The sequence below is a fragment of the Eumetopias jubatus genome, unplaced genomic scaffold, assembly GCF_037043125.1.
Source record: "Eumetopias jubatus isolate StellerSeaLion01/CBP00866 unplaced genomic scaffold, mEumJub1_p1.0 scaffold_3, whole genome shotgun sequence".
Lineage (NCBI taxonomy): Eukaryota > Metazoa > Chordata > Mammalia > Carnivora > Otariidae > Eumetopias > Eumetopias jubatus.
Window position 1 is genome coordinate 193,558,572 of NW_028274809.1, and position 15,131 is coordinate 193,573,702.

Sequence of the window (15,131 nt, forward strand, 5' to 3'; positions counted from 1 at the left end):
TGTTGTTAGGCAAGGGGAAGGGAAAGCCCCCGATGGGGTCCCGGGGTGTGACGGCGGCGGGGTGCCCCGGGGCGTCCCTGAGTGGCTAGCCCTGCCTCACTCCCCACCCACCAGCTGTTGTCACTCGACGTGACCCTCACACCCACTTAGGCTCAGATGGCGGAGTCTATGGAATGATTTGATTCAGGATCATAAAGTTCAAAACATCAGAAACAAAATTTACGAATGCTCCCAGTGTCACAGGATTTGCATGCTGGGAGGAAGCTGATGGTTGTGTTCATCCAGGACGGAACGTGACTTCTTGCCCAGAGCTCCGTCCCAGAGGCTGAGCTCTTGGGATGTCACGGTGTTCGTCCACGTGAGGGTTCCCGCTGCACCGGACTCGGCTCCCCTTGCAGCCAGTCTCCCAGGCTCAGAGTGGAGGGGCAGCGTCCTAGCGGGAGAGTGACCAGGGGTGCAGGGGGCCCTCCTCACTGGTGGGAGCCGCGTGCGTGCCAACGGAGAAACCCCCGTGAAAGTCGCTTCAGACGTGGGAGCAGCGTCCCCAGACCTGGGTGTGAGCCGGTCTTCACCATTGACTCCTGCTATCGTCCTAGATCACGGCCCACCTCTGGGCTGCGCGGGGTGTGGGCGCAGACTGTTCCCTGTCGCCTCCTGTTTCTAGAGAACTGGAATATAAAACCCCGTTCTTCGTGACGGCCATTTCTGATTTTTCGTGACTTACCACGTCTATTACAACAAACCCCAGGTATATTTAAAAATATCAGCTGTTACATAAATCATAGGGAGATTTTACTTTATGTTCTTAGGAACTTCGCCAGGACCTGTTACCATTTTGTACAGTCACACTGACGGTAGTAACATACGGAAGGCAGGCGTTTCCGTGCGCGGTTGTGCCGGAGTCTGGGGGTAGCCGTGCATTCCTGGGACGCCCCTCCACGGGCTTCATTGCCGGCTGACATGCAGGTGTGGGTCCTCCCATCTTCCTTTAGAAACAGCTTTGTGGCGGCATGTTCCTCATGGACCATGTAGCAAGGGGGACATTAGGATGTGTTTGTCGGCAGAAGGGACCCGGGGTCTGACTCTCCCGCCACCAGCAGACCCCAGACAGGTCGCCTGGAGCAGCTCATTGACTTGGCTGTTGGCTAATAACCCACCACAGGGACAGGCATCGACCGCGCCCCCTGAAGACGCCCCTGGAAGCCGTGTGACACCCTTGCCCTCCCAGAGGCCGTGTGACTCCAGTGACTTTAACTGGGGTGAGCTCCGTGTCCTCCTTGACATCCGTGTCCATCTGTTTGGTGGTGGGGGCAGACACAGGACGGAATATGAAAAGTGTATGTTCGCATTAGAAGGCCGGCTGGTGTGACAGATGCTTTGCTTCCCAGGAGCATTTTTCATTCGGTGTCTACCACCTGCTGTTGGTCCTGGAAGAGCAGTAATTCGGTCCCACCTTCCTTTGACAGGCCAACCTGCATCATCAGGATCAAGGACACCATCTGTGAGGGTTCGTGGCCACCGCTGCGGCGGGTCAGGGCCTCTGGGCTGCGCGTGGTTCCATGTTGGATCCAACGCAGCTGCGGCGTGGGAGCGTGGGGGTCCCCAGCAGGATCCGCAGGACCTGGCCTCTTACACCTGGGACGGTGGTCAGGAGACTGCCGGGGTGTGTGGGCAGGAGCCCGTGGGCTCTGCAGTGGAGTCTGGCTGCAGGGACGGCATCATGGAGACCCACAAAAAGTGTAGCAGCCGTGAGCACGTACCACCTTGCTCTTGGTGCGCCGAGAGCAGAGCTGGGCTGCAGACGGCCCGGCTGGTGGAGGAGGGGTCGGATCAGTGTGCCCCTTCCCCTCCCTAGCCTTCTGCAGCCAACCCCGCCCGGGGCCCTTACCTGTCTCCCCCGCCGCCCCCGCAGTGTGCAGCCCCTCACCTTACAGAAAACGCAGCCTCGCTGAACATTGGAGCTGTGGGTGGGTGGGCAGATGCACGGGCCCCTAGGGAGCCCCCACCCCCGTGGCTGCGCTCCAAGAACAGCCCTGGCTGTGTGGTGGTCTCCGCCCTTCGCTGACAACCCCATAGCACCACGGAGGGCCTCGTTTTACCCAGCAGCCTCCTCCTTGGTCTGAAGCAGGCTCGCCCCCCCCATTCCCCTCCCTCCCCAGCTGAGAGTCCTACTGTGAGGATGCTCAGGAACCCTCACATCCCTCCTGCTGCTGGGGGCCCCGCCAGGGTTGCTGACCGGGAGCAGGGTGGTCCACTGCCCCATGGCCCTTCAGAAAGACATTGCCGGCTCCCACCAGCTGTCTCCAGGGAGGCCCCGTGGCTGGCCTGGTGTCTGTCAGAACTGGACGCCAGGAGCCCTCCTCCTGATTGTGCTCTGCCTGCTTGTCATCCGGGGCTGGTGGGGGGCCTGGATGGCTGCCCTCCAGGATCACCAGAGAGGTCAGATTGTTGCTGCGTACCGCTGGCGAGAAGGAGCTCCCGGCCCTGTCATCACCTGGTGCCCGGGGCCTGTCCATGATAGTGCTCACCTCCCACAGAGGCCCGGACACGACAGATGCACCCTCCTTCTGTCAGCTTCTGGAAGCTTCTCTCACTCACCCCCTGGCCTCTGCTGCAGAGCCTGGGGGCTGCCCTCTGGCCTCTCCTCTTGGTCCAGCTCGCCCAACCCCGGCCCGGGCCTGCATTCAACCACTGCTCCTCTGGAGTGTCTGTGACACAGGTGGATTGGGAAATGGCCCGAAGAAGGAAGAAGAAAGTACCGACACTCCCTGAGTGAACCTGAGTCACAGACGAAACAGTCACGTGTCCCTGCGGAGAACAGGACGGCTCTCGCGATGAGTCACCAGCTCTTGAAATGAAGGACCATTGATGTTGGGCTGCTGTCGGGAAGTGAGGGGACTTGTTGGGCAATGGTCAGTCACCCCAGGGGCCCGCGCCTCAGTCCAGCCAGGGCCTGACCTCTCGCCCCCATCCCCGGGCTTGTGGAGGACGGCGCCCTGGCGGGCGAGCTGCCCCCTCCTTCCAACGAGGGGCTTGTGTGCGCCCCCTGCAGCCTCACTCCAGGCGACGGGGGATGGGGCGGCGGCACCCGGCGTCTCCAGGGGTGGCTACACAGCCCACGGAGGTGCCACGTGTGGCATCTGAAAACCGTAAAGACACATGCGAAGTGAATTTCGAGAGTACGTTTATTTCACCCAATACTGTCCAAAATGGTATTAACATGAAATCAACGTGAAGATTGTTAGGCTTTTGTAGGTTCTTGGTTTCATGCTGAGGCTTCAGATCCAGTGTGTGCCTCGGATTCGGCACCTCTTCCTGGAGTGGCCACAGCTCAGGGTCAGGAGCCTTGCGCTGTGAGGGGTGACCCTGTACCGGTCTCCGGCACACCCCTCCTGGCCACACACGCCACGAAACTGAGCGGGTTCCCTGACTTCTCCTGACCTCTGGGCTTGGGTTGCTGTACTGCGGTTATTTTCCCCAAAACTATACTTTGGGGCTCCAGAGACTCCCGCCAGACTCAGGCAGCCTGTGTGCAGACGGGGCCGGGGGCGGGGGGGCTGCTGAGCCCAGATTCCCGCCTGCAGTGCTGTATTTCCACACCCAGTCCTGCACGTGCCTTCAGCACACGTGCACTCAGAAAATCCGTCTACACTGCAGCGGAAAGCATAGGATTTCAGCCGCTAAAAGCCTACGTGTATCCCAACATGTTCTTGTTTGTGAATTCGGTACATTTGCTTCGTTTTCTGGCTAATTCCCTTCTAGAAGGAGAGAATCCGTAGTGAGACATGAATACAGAAATCGTGTGGCTTTAATGCCGGCCTCCTGGGGGGCGGTTTTTACAGCACTCTGTGAAGAACCAGGGTTGGCACTTGACTGTCGCCCACTGTCCTCCATGGGGGTTTTGCTCTCGCCCTGTCTCCTCAGCTGCCGGGTGTGGTGTCCCCTTCTGCTGCCCTTGGCATGTCCTGGTGCACGTGCTCACGGAGTTCTGTGTCCCTACCACTCTGAACCGTCCAGGTCAGGCGAGGCCAGGGCAGGCTGAAAGTCACTTGTGGTTAGAATTTTTATTTCGATTCTGGACTCAGTAAATTTCAGCTTAGGTCAGCTGACGTTTAACAGTTTCCAGATGGTCAGTGTTTTCAGATGATGTGGAGTATCCCTGGTGCTTTTGTGATCCAAGTGGTTTTGTGTTTAGAAATGTGTTCCTAGCGGGAAAATGCCCCACATTTGCCTGGGAAGGAAAACTGGGTGTTAATGACTGATGATGGTAGGAGGTGGTGCTGACAGAGACGCCGGGGCTCAGGTCTGCTAGGAACAGAGGGAGCCATGTGCCGAGCCACAAGGTCCAGGCCCTGCCCCCCCCCCCCGCCCCCCGGCTGCCGAGTGGCTGGTGGTTCGCAGCAGGGAACATTGATGTTGCTGATGCAGCTGGAGCCTGATTTTAATTATTGTACCCCTGCGAGGCCTGCAGAAGCAGGGCGGAAACCAGGAGGTGCGGGCTGTGGGGCTCAGCACACAGTGGCGGGCGCGTGGGCTGGGGGCTGGGAGGGCAGGCGCCAACCATGTGCCATCTCCATTGGGGCGCTGGAACCCTTGCGGAGAATGAGCCAGAAGAGGGCCTATTTTTAGAAACACCTGAGCTCTGTATTAGCTTCTTACCCATCAAACAGGAAACGGTGCATTTGAAAGCTATAAACAGACTCGAGAACCATGACTGCTTTGTCATTGGATCCTTGTAACGCAGTGGTTGTCGGGAGGACCACTGAAGAGACTGTGCTCGGGTTACATGCTTCTGTTCCAGCCCCAACGTGTAATTTCGCTAATCGGTTTGGCTTGTTTTAGTGGACATTCGAAACTCCCATTAGGTGACAACACAGGCTGAAATCGATTTCCAGCATATTCTTAACAGTCTCTTGTGTCCTGTGTGCTTTCTGACCGGCACCGGGACCCACCCTCATCCTAATGGAGCTCCGGCCGCGCTGGCAAAGGCCCAGGTGCTGCCGTGAGTGGCCATTCGGCCTCATTCTGATGGAATTCTGAATTTGGAGGCCTCTTGTCGTCCCTGGGGTGGCGGGGGGGGGGGTCTGCACGGACGTGCGGGGGGCCACAGTCCTGCCCAGAGCTGAGTGGTCCCACGTGGTCTGTGCTCAGAGTGTGAGTGGACGGTGCCTGCGCTTGGTGGTCCACCCCGTTTCACTTGGGCAGCAAATTCCAAGTTCCTCAGCTGCCAGGCATGCTCCTTTGGAGACACCTTGAACTCAGGTCTACCTGTTAGAAAATGCATCTTATTAAAAATGGAACCTTGAGAACGTTATCTGGTTTCCCCAAACTGGAGTGAATCTGGTAGAATCCGTGTCTCTGCCGTGAGAGGGAAGTGGGGGCAACCCCAGCAGGTGTGGGGGTGCAGACCCAGCGCGGGGGTGAGCACGCCCACGACCCTGCGGATTTGGGGGGAGAGCTAACCAGCGACGTTACTGGGATATAGTTCACATGTCCCAAAATCCAACTCTTTAAAGGGTACAATTCCGTGGTTTTTAGTACATTAACCAAGTTATGGGACCACCGCCACAGTGTAGTTTGACAACATTTTCGTCATCCAGTTCCCATTAGCACCCACTCCCCCGCCAGCCACTGGTCACCTCGCATCTGCCTTCTGTCTGTGGACTTGCCTTCCAGGCCTGCCATGTAGACAGAGTCGCGGCGTCCGGGCCTCCGTGACTGGCGTCTGTCGCATGTGGTGCCGTGTAGACGGAGTCGCGGCATCCAGGTGTGGTGTCTGTGGCATGTGACGAGGGTATGTTTTCATTTCTCTGATAACTGTTGGGCATCTTTCCATGTGCTGTTGGTCATTTGTAGATCTTTGGAGAAATGTCTATTCAAATCCTTGTACTGGTCTTTTTGTGACTGAGTTTGATGGTCTTCCGTGTACCCCAGGTACAAATCTGCTATTAGCTACAGTTCATGAGTGTTTTTGTCGAGGAGCCATGGGGACCTTTCAGGTACCCTTAGGGCTTGTTGACCTGTAGTTCACCTGTGTCTTGTGGTCCCCAAGGAACACGGAAATCTGTGGGGCGCTCCAGGTCATCGCCCACCACCTCCCTGTGTCCTGAGTGGGTGTTGGACAGTTTCTCACGGTCTCCCAGGTGATGAGGTGCGGGCTGCTCGCTCCCCGACCCCGGAATAGAGCTGCAGACTGGGACCCGCTTCCGTGCCCTCTGGAATGGGCCCTCAGCACGAGGGTGTCGTGACCACGGCTCTGTGATTTCCTTATGCTGAGTCTGAGGCTAAGGGTATACAGACGGCGCTCTGCACTTTGAACTTCGCACACAGCGCGGGCTCTGTGGTGCCTTCAGACTCCCACCGGAGCCTTTGTTTCCGGAGCCTTGTGGGGTCCCCTGGCTCCAAGCCCAGCACATTCTGGCTGTGCTTCCCCTCCCTTCTGAGCAGACAAGCTGGATGCCCTTGCGACTTCGTGGGGTTAGCTCTGTGCAGGCCTGCTGGTCACCGTGGGTCCTAGGCCAAGCCTGGGAAGACAGCACAGGGGGTGGGCTTGGCCTTCCATGCACTAAGGTCTGGGGGGCTCATCACATTCAGCCCCTGAGCGTAAGTCTGTCGTCCACACCTGCACAGCCCTCTGGGTGACCCAGGGCCTGTGTTAGGGGCACATGCAGGTTCCAGAGCCCCCACCACCTTCACCATGCTCTGCCCTGCTGTCCGAGGGTGAGGGAGAGATTTCACAGCCCTGGGTGAAGCGGGGACCCGAGGGGAGGCGGGTACCACAGCCACACGGTGTGTGTTCCAAAGTCAGCAGAGGCTTGGGGTGGCTGGTGTGTGCGCGAGGGGTCTGCAGCCCGCTCTTCCCCCCCAGTCTGTGCCACCCCAGTGCAGCCTCCGAAGGCCCCCCCACCCCCTCCCAGGTCACCCCTCCATCTCTGTCCCCAAAGAGAGATGCCCAGGCAAAGGGAAAGAGCCCGTTCCCTCCGCTGCTGGTGGCGAAGCATTTCCCTCCCTCCGCGATGCACCCGGCGGCGAGGGAGTGTGGCCCTCCCCTCTGAAGGGCGCTCGCTCTCCAGGCCCAGCCTGTGATCCCTTCCTCTGCATCCGTCCAGTCCAGCGGGACAGGAATGGCCGTGAGGTTTCTGCCTGGTGCGGGGACACTGCAGTGAAGAGAGACAGGCAGGTATGTTTATTTTGACACTTTGTAGATTTAAAATTAATCGCTGAAACAACTCTGCATTTATAATTTGGACATGTGACCTGCTATTTTGCTTGGCGGCAGGATGTAAATACCCTTGAAATACTGCTATTTGTAAGGAGTGTTAATCATGTCTCTTGGGAAGATGTAGTTGATTTACCGCATTGCAAGTTAGGCGGGTGGAAACGAGGAAGAGCCCACTCTGAGAGGCAGTGCCGTAGATTGGCACTGCCCCGTGGGGTCATATTTGAGGTGTTACGTGATCATGTGGAAACTGCACGTGTCCGCTAGACAGTGTGGAGGGTGTGAGTTGGCCTTGATAATGTTCATTCCGACTCTGCCTCCCTAGGGACGGGGGACCCCCACCCCCCGCCCAGGGCAGCGGCTGCCTCCGCCTCCCTAGTGGGGCTAAAAGTCAGTGGCTGGAGAAAGGTTTTCAGGATTTTCATTTTGTATTGAAAGTTATATTTTTGTGTTTCTTTCCTTTCCTGGTTCCTTTACCATGTGTTCTTTTTCAACATAAGTTTGCAAATCTGCAGGCATGAGAAGCCCCCTGGCTGTGTCCTGAGAAATAAAAGGATATCAGGGGCACCCAGAGGTTGATGTATGAAGCTCTTACGAGGCAGTTTAGTCAGCACCCCCGAAATGGGAAGGCCAGCAGGAAGTGGCGTGGGGCAGTGGGGGAGGGCTCGCACGGCTCAGGTGTGGCCTGGCCCTCGTGGCGCCAGGTTCCTGTAGGGCGCGGGCTCCTGGGAGGGCCACGTCCCGAGTTCTGCCAGTGAGGGGCCAGCTTGTTCTCTCTCGGGGATCTTGCATTTCCCGAGTCCCTGGTGAGCGTGTCCGGAAACACAGGTGGAGTTAGGAGACCAGGTTGGTCTCTGTTCTCAGTCTGCACGGCCGTCTCGCAAAGCCAGGCCCTAACAGGAGGTTCGGAGGAGGCGTTGGCTGAGGGAATGTGCACGCGTGTGCTGGGGGCACACCTGGACGCTCCTTACCCCAAGAAGGTGGGGATGGGCAAACCAGTGGTGCATGAGCAAAAAAACAAAACAAGCTGATGTGAGGCTCTCCTGAGCTCAGCCAACAGAGGTGCTGTCGCTCACGTTACCCCATCTGTGTGGCTTCAGGAGCGCGGGCTCCCTGACCCACAGCGAGAGGGGGGCAGAAGACCCCGGACTCCCGCATGGCTGCCCGCGTCATTTTGTGCTCTGTTCATTGTCGACAGCTGTGGGTGTGGGCTGTCCTCAGGCTGCGAGGAGCTGCATGAGGCTTGTGTTCAGCGACAGCCGAGCCCGAGCTTTGATCTGACCCGCTCTTCTTCCTGTGTCCTGTCACAATGACCTCCTTTTTCCCACCGCTTCCCGTAGCCCAGCAGGCGTGAGCTGGGCCGCCGGCCTGGGGGGGGGGGGGACGGGACCCCGAGCTGGGCCGCCGGCCTGGGTGGGGGGGGACGGGACCCTGAGCTAGACGACTGTGTGAGGCTTTATTTTAGCTTCCGTCTGTAGCTGTGGTGTCTTGGTACCTCTGTGCTGACAACGTAGGGTCGGGTGAATGTTGTCAAGATTCTTCTGGTCAGAAGATGTTTACCTGTGCCTCGTGGGCACGACGCTTTGAATAATATGAGGACAGGTCAGACCCCAGCTGCCTGTCTTCCAGGAGAGCCCTTGAGCAGGGAGACGGGAGACGGCTCACAGCTCCGTCCTGCACTCACAGTCTTACCCTCTCATTAAAGACCTGCTCCCATGCGTCTAATGGGCTGTCTTCTGTTGGAGGCCTGAGGGTCGTGCTGAGCACTCCGTCTGTGCAGGAGCCCCGCCGTGTTCTTTCCCCTGACGACCAGCTTGGAAGGGCTTCCCCGCCCGCTCCCGCTGGGGGTGCAGACTGCCCGCTCAGACCGGTCCCTTGGGGAGCATAGCCCGTGCGGGTTGAGTGAGATCGGGGCAGCTCAGGCCTCGGCAGGTGGGACCTGGCGCAGGTTCTGTGGGTGAGGCTGCGTGTTAGCCAGCACTCTGGGGGTGGCTGTCACCCCACTAACGCCACTCTGTTTCCCTCAGTGTGCTGGAGAAGAGAACTGGGTGGACAGTCGGACCATCTACGTGGGGCACAGGGAGCCCCCTCCAGGTGCTGAGGCCTACATCCCACAGAGGCACCCTGACAACAGAATCGTCTCCTCCAAGGTGAGCTTCTGTCTGGGACCTTGTCTCCTATGGGCCCTGTGGGGACGGCGGTTACCCGCTCTGCTCCTGGGGCTGTCGCCGTGGCCGCTGCCCACCCCACTGAGCACTGCGGTTGGCGTCTACATGGGGCTGGCCCACTCGTCCATAGCTTGTCCCCACAGCTGGTGGGACATGCATCCTGTGTGTTAGACCATCTGTCCTTCACGTCTCTTTAATTATGCCATGGACACAGGAGGCCTACCTCTGCCACTAGTGAGTTTGCTGCCTGGCCACGTCCCAAGCCACCCCCGCCAGGTCTCCTCACCTGTAGAGACGACACTAAATGTCCCTGGTGGCAGGAGGTGCGTGTAGCCCCCTTGTCAACAGGAACACTGGCACGTGTCCCAGTCTGTCAGGTGGTGTAGTAAGTGCCACAGGAAGGCTGTGATGGGGATGTCCTCACTCAAGCGAAGCACGTGTTCTCGACTGGAGCGCGGGAACACAGAGGCACACTTCACACACTTGCTGAGTCACCGGTCAGTGGCTCTCCAGGACAGCTTTGAACGAAAAAGGTAAATGATGGCTTCCCGGATTTTGGAGAACTTTCCCTTTCGACGTACACACCCATGCGTCCATGAAGACATGCGCACCCATGGCTGTGTGTCGCAGGTGTGCACACCTGTGCAGTAGGCCCACCAGATCCCTATGTGGCTGCCTCACATGTCTGGATATGCTATCAAAGATTGCCCTAAGTTTAAGAATACCTGAGAACAGAAAAGCTTTGCTCTTCAAGGCTCTTTTTTTAAGTGGACCAATTTTATTTAAAACTGTGATGGAAAATAACAGTGATGATGATCCTAGCTTCAGTTCTCCAGACTCACCATGTGGACAAGCAGATTGCTCATCACAGAAATCCCACGCGGTGTGCATGGTACGTGGTCGCCCAGAGGGATGCGTGCGGCACGTGGCCGAGCAGGACCTACCTAGGGTTCAGGGGTCTTTGCAGCAGTGACCTGTGTAAACCTGAGCGGTCTCAGGTGGAGCGTACTGAAGACTGCATCACCGGTGGGCCCGACACAGGAAAGGAATCTCAGTCACACTTCTTAAAAATCAGCTCCTGCGCCGTTCAAGTGCTTCGAGAGTCAGGGAAGTGCGCTGGACGCCACAGCTGCAGGTGCCGCATGAGCTGGGCAGGGCAGGCGGCGGGGGCAGGTGACGGGACTCGAAGCCGCCCACACTTTCCAGTGTCCAGCCAGCAGGACATTTGTCAGGCCCTTCGGACGCCGATGGCTTCCTGCTGCGGTTGGTTTCTCTCTCTAGGGACAAAGCCCCCAGTGCCTTTCGGGTCGATGTGGAAAGTTCTGCACAGGGCTGTGCAGAGGAACCTTCTGGAAGACAAAGCCTCTGGTTGACTGGGGCCGTCTGAGGGCCTTCCTGATGCATTTGGTGGAATATAGCCAGACGCTGAAGGATGCTTTATTTAGGACAAAAAGCCCCATCAGTGTTTTAGGGGAGACAACCAAAAGCAGTGACTTCTAAATCCTATTCCTGACTCTTTGTGCTCTGACTCAAGTTGCAGAGCCAGTTTATTACTTTCATTTTTTTCTTTCAAATACTCCCGCAGTGATTTTGAGGTGCTTTGTCATCTTCCCACCTTTTCTGTCCCTGGGGTGGCACCCACTGTCCCCAGGTGCCCTACCCGCACCAGGGCTACCAGCGCTGTCTCGGTTTCTGACAAAGCGGTGGAGGAAGGAGCGTTTGAGCCAGACTTGCAGCGTCCCGGGGTTTTTCACAATGAGTCCTTCTCAGGAAAGCTCCTTCGGAGCAGGAAAAACTGAGTCAACATCCTTGCAAGAGGCAGGTCAGACTGAGGCCACACAGACGGAGCCTGTGTCTCCGCTCAGAGCGGGAGGGGCCCTGCATCCACGTTCCTCTTTGTTCCGAGAGGACTCGCCCTTCCTCGGAGAGGCGGGGTCAGTGGCTCAACGCCCGTCCAGGGGGGATGATGGTGTGTAATTTAAGGAGAAATCACGTACAGCACAGCCTCTGCGGCTAATCAGAGCCTGTACGGAAGAGGCTCTCAGAAGGCCAAGGATTGCGCACGAACTCTGTTGGCGAGGTGGACAGTAGCCGTGACATCTGCCAGCATGTAGAGCACGTAATTGCTTTCACTTAAAGACAGCTCAGGGTGTATGGAAAAAACAACTTAATTAGTAAAACCTAAGTCCCAGCAGGTGTGGAGAATGTGTGTTGTAACGTATGTACGTTTTCTTGGGAAGACCACATTTATCTTAAAAGACCACCAGGACTTTGTCCAGGCAGAGAAGCCTCACTCCGCACCGCAAGCTTGATTGTATTCAGTCGGAGAGCTTTCACACGGGAGTGAAAAAGCCATCCCACCGTGCTCGACTTAGACCTGTTTCATGGGTGGGCCGATGTTGGCCTCAGTGATTGATGAGAGTTCGATTTCCTTTCTGGGAGACACCCTGGGCAGGTGTCTGGGATGAAGGAGAAACAAGAGCCCACTCCCCGGCGCGTCCGCTTCCCTTTGCCTCTGACGACGTGCAGAGCCCCGCACCCAGCGGCTGCTCGAGCTCACGGGCAAGCAGATCCCAGCTTCAAGGGAAAGACCGGTCAGGGCACCTGGGTGGCTTAGTTGGTTAAGCGGCTGCCTTCACCCCAGGGTCCTGGGATTGAGCCCTGCATCGGGCTCCCTGCTCAGCAGAGAGCCTGCTTCTCCCTTTCCCTTTGCCTGACACTCTGCCTACTTGTGTTCTCTATCTCTCTGCCAAATAAATAAATAAATCTTAAAAAAAAAGAGAGAGAGAGAAGGACCAGCCACGGCTTCAGCAGTTTCACGAGATTGTACTTCGGGGCACAGAATGCGTGTGGCTCCCAGCTCTGACCTCAGGACACTACAGGTAGACGTTAGGCTCAAGCTATACTGTCAGTCCTTCCAGAAAGGTGTGTCACTTTTGATCTTGGGCAAGGGAAGATCACCTTTTCCAATTAGGTGTGGATGGACAGCATTCCTGCGGACTTCTGAGTGAAGCGCGGCCCACTGGAGAAGAACCAGCCTCAGAACAAAGCCCGTGGATTGATCTTTAGCTGCGTGTCTGCCCCTGTGCCCACACCTTCCCCACAGTACCCGCAGCACCAGCACTACCTCTCACTGGCCCATCATGATGCACACTCATTTTTCTAACATCAGGGATCCAGAATGGGGTGTAATTTTCTATTTTCTACATTCCGGTCTCCCAGTCGTACATGAATGAGGAAGCTCAACTCCGGGTGCACTGATACGTTCCAGGGGCGATCAGGGGCTCCATGCACGGCTGGGTGCCTGGCCTGTGCTCAGGTCCAGCAGGGCCGAGGCTGCTTCCCACATGTTCTCGTGCGACCTTCCGGCGGTCAGCAGAGAACAGTGCCCAGGGCTTATCTCCGGTTTCCTTCCACCACGTTTCTGGGGTAGACCAGGTGGGCCACATTCTTCTTTGTCCTGATCCACACTCCCAGCAGCTCACAGAACCATGGTGACCACCGCAGAACCCAGCTGGGTGCTGGTCAGGTGTCCTGCTCGCAGACCCTCCCGCGGGAAGCATTGGCAGTGTGAGCAAAAAGCGAGGAATAGCGGCTTTCCCGTGCCGTTCCACATTGGGGTGACGGGAGGTGCTCTGGCCGCCTCCCTTCACCCCGGGCATGTGACTGAGCCCGGGGACCCCAGGACTACGCGCTGCCTGCTGCCGGGATGGCCGCGGAAGCCAGGGCCTGATACCGCGCCAGGGTCCGCGGATTGTGTGACATCGTGGCCCCATGTCCGCACAGACACGCAGCTCCCCAGACGTAAGGAGGACGAAGTGTGTGCGGCGGCCCCTCCGTCCTCTGCTTGCCGGCTCTCGTGTGTCACCCAGTGCCCGTTTACTGTATCCCGCCCGTGTGGGGCTCATCTGCCCGCACACCCGCTCACGTTCAGATTAGCTCACTGTTTTTCACCTTTCTTGTCATACACCATCCAGAATTAGTGACCCTCTTTTTGACCGCATTAATAATCAGCAGTAATGACTCATTACGGTGGATTTATCCTGTGAAATAAGGGGATTACCAGGTGTAATGTTTAAGCTTTGTGTGGCTTCTCCACGCCTGATTAGCAGGAAGCAATCATTTAAGTGGCTTTCAGTTCCAAATCTGAGCTAGCCCTGGGCACACTAGATTTGGGAGGCTGAAAGGGGTCCAGAAACGGCACACTCAAATAGGACAAGACCAGACGTTCACGTGATGTCCTAGGGTTCTTCCATTCGGAAGCAGGTGACATTGTTTTATTTCATTACACGTATAAGATGAAAGCATTCTCACGTGGAAACGTTCAAGAATGTGTAAGAAGTCAGTGGTGTGATGAGTTTCTCACGCCCTTGTCACCCCAGCGGCTCCGCCCGGGACCCCACAATCCTCGACCAGCGTTGTGAAGCAGATCCTGAACAGCACGGGGTTTTCATCTGTAGACACTTCAGGAGAGAGAAGATGGGGTTTTAAGTGGGAGCTTTTTCCATTAATGTGATTTTGGTACTGAGTAACATATTATAGGTCCTTGGGGACATTTTTGATTCACAGTTAGTGAGTATGGATGTGGGTGCTAGGCAGTAGGTCGGTTTCACGGGGTGGGGCCTTAAAGACAGTTCCATCTTGGGGTCTGGAAATCTGTGAAGGATCACGGATCATTCCAGGCTGGTCACAGAAACACAAAAACGAGGCATAAATGCTGTGACTGCCTAATGACTTACATTCCTTTTAAAAGTTGATGGAAAGTGACTGACTTTTTCATTATGGCCCATTTAAAAGAAAAAACGTTTATCTTTCTTAAAAATATAACAAGGTTGCTAGTGTTTGCACTGTTGGTCAAGCTGTGGAATTTTAATGTCCCCATCGTGTCTTCAGCACCAGTTTGAGCCAGAACTTTGATCCCAGCCGTACTGCTCCAGGGCTCACGCTAGTAGGCTTACTTTACACGTGAAAAACTAGAACACAGTCCTGAAATAATTCGCTAAAGTTTACTTGATTTTTAAGTGTCAGGACCAGGTTGGTTATGGGGTCTGACTCCACAGAGGCCGTGTGTTTTGCACTGGAACAAAGAGTAAATATTTTCTGAATTCCATAGAGTGGCCAGATTATCCTGAGGTAGGGTAGCAAATTAAGAATTCAAAACATGGCTTTTTTGTTTTTGTTTTTTTGGGGGGCTTGGGGGGAACACATTGTCTATATTTTGGGAAAATTTGCGGTAGGGGTTGGGTTTCTGTTTTTGTCTTTCTCTAATGGAGAAACCGAGGTGAAGAAGATCTAGCTCTGTGTTCTCTACCCTCTCTTAGTGTCTGTGGCTACGTTTCTGACCAGGAGACCTGCTGTTTGGTTCCCAGTCTGTTTGCACTCAGATGAAGAAAGCCTTGTGCGCACTTGACAGAATCCAACACCATTGCTGACGAATAGTTTGAGCAAACCAGGAATGCAGGAGAATTTCAACTTGATAAAGAGCATCTGTAATACACCCGCAGCTAATACTACCCCTGATGGCGAAAACTGAGATGCTTTCACCCTAGGATTGAGAACGATGCAGATTTCCCTCTTGCCACCCCATTCAACGGCTTTACTGGATGTTGTGGCTAATACAGTGAGGAAGGGAAGGGGTGCAGGATAGGCAGACTGGGCAGGAAGAAACAAGGCAAGTGGCATGAAGGTCTGTGGAGAAAATCCCAAAGAAAACTCCCAACAGAACCTGGTGGGACTTAACCATA

General features: G+C 56.1%; 1 protein-coding gene across 7 annotated transcripts in view; it reads left to right on the forward strand.

The window, feature by feature from the left end:
- ATP11A (ATPase phospholipid transporting 11A) overlaps positions 1-15,131 on the forward strand; it is a 115,871-nt gene that overhangs the window by 43,208 nt on the left and 57,532 nt on the right. For all 7 annotated transcript variants that reach the window (XM_088021902.1, XM_028087319.2, XM_028087320.2 and 4 more), the window contains exon 2: positions 9,247-9,369. In XM_088021902.1, coding sequence (XP_087878028.1) covers positions 9,247-9,369 — 123 coding nt within the window. The remainder of the gene's footprint in view (positions 1-9,246; positions 9,370-15,131) is intronic.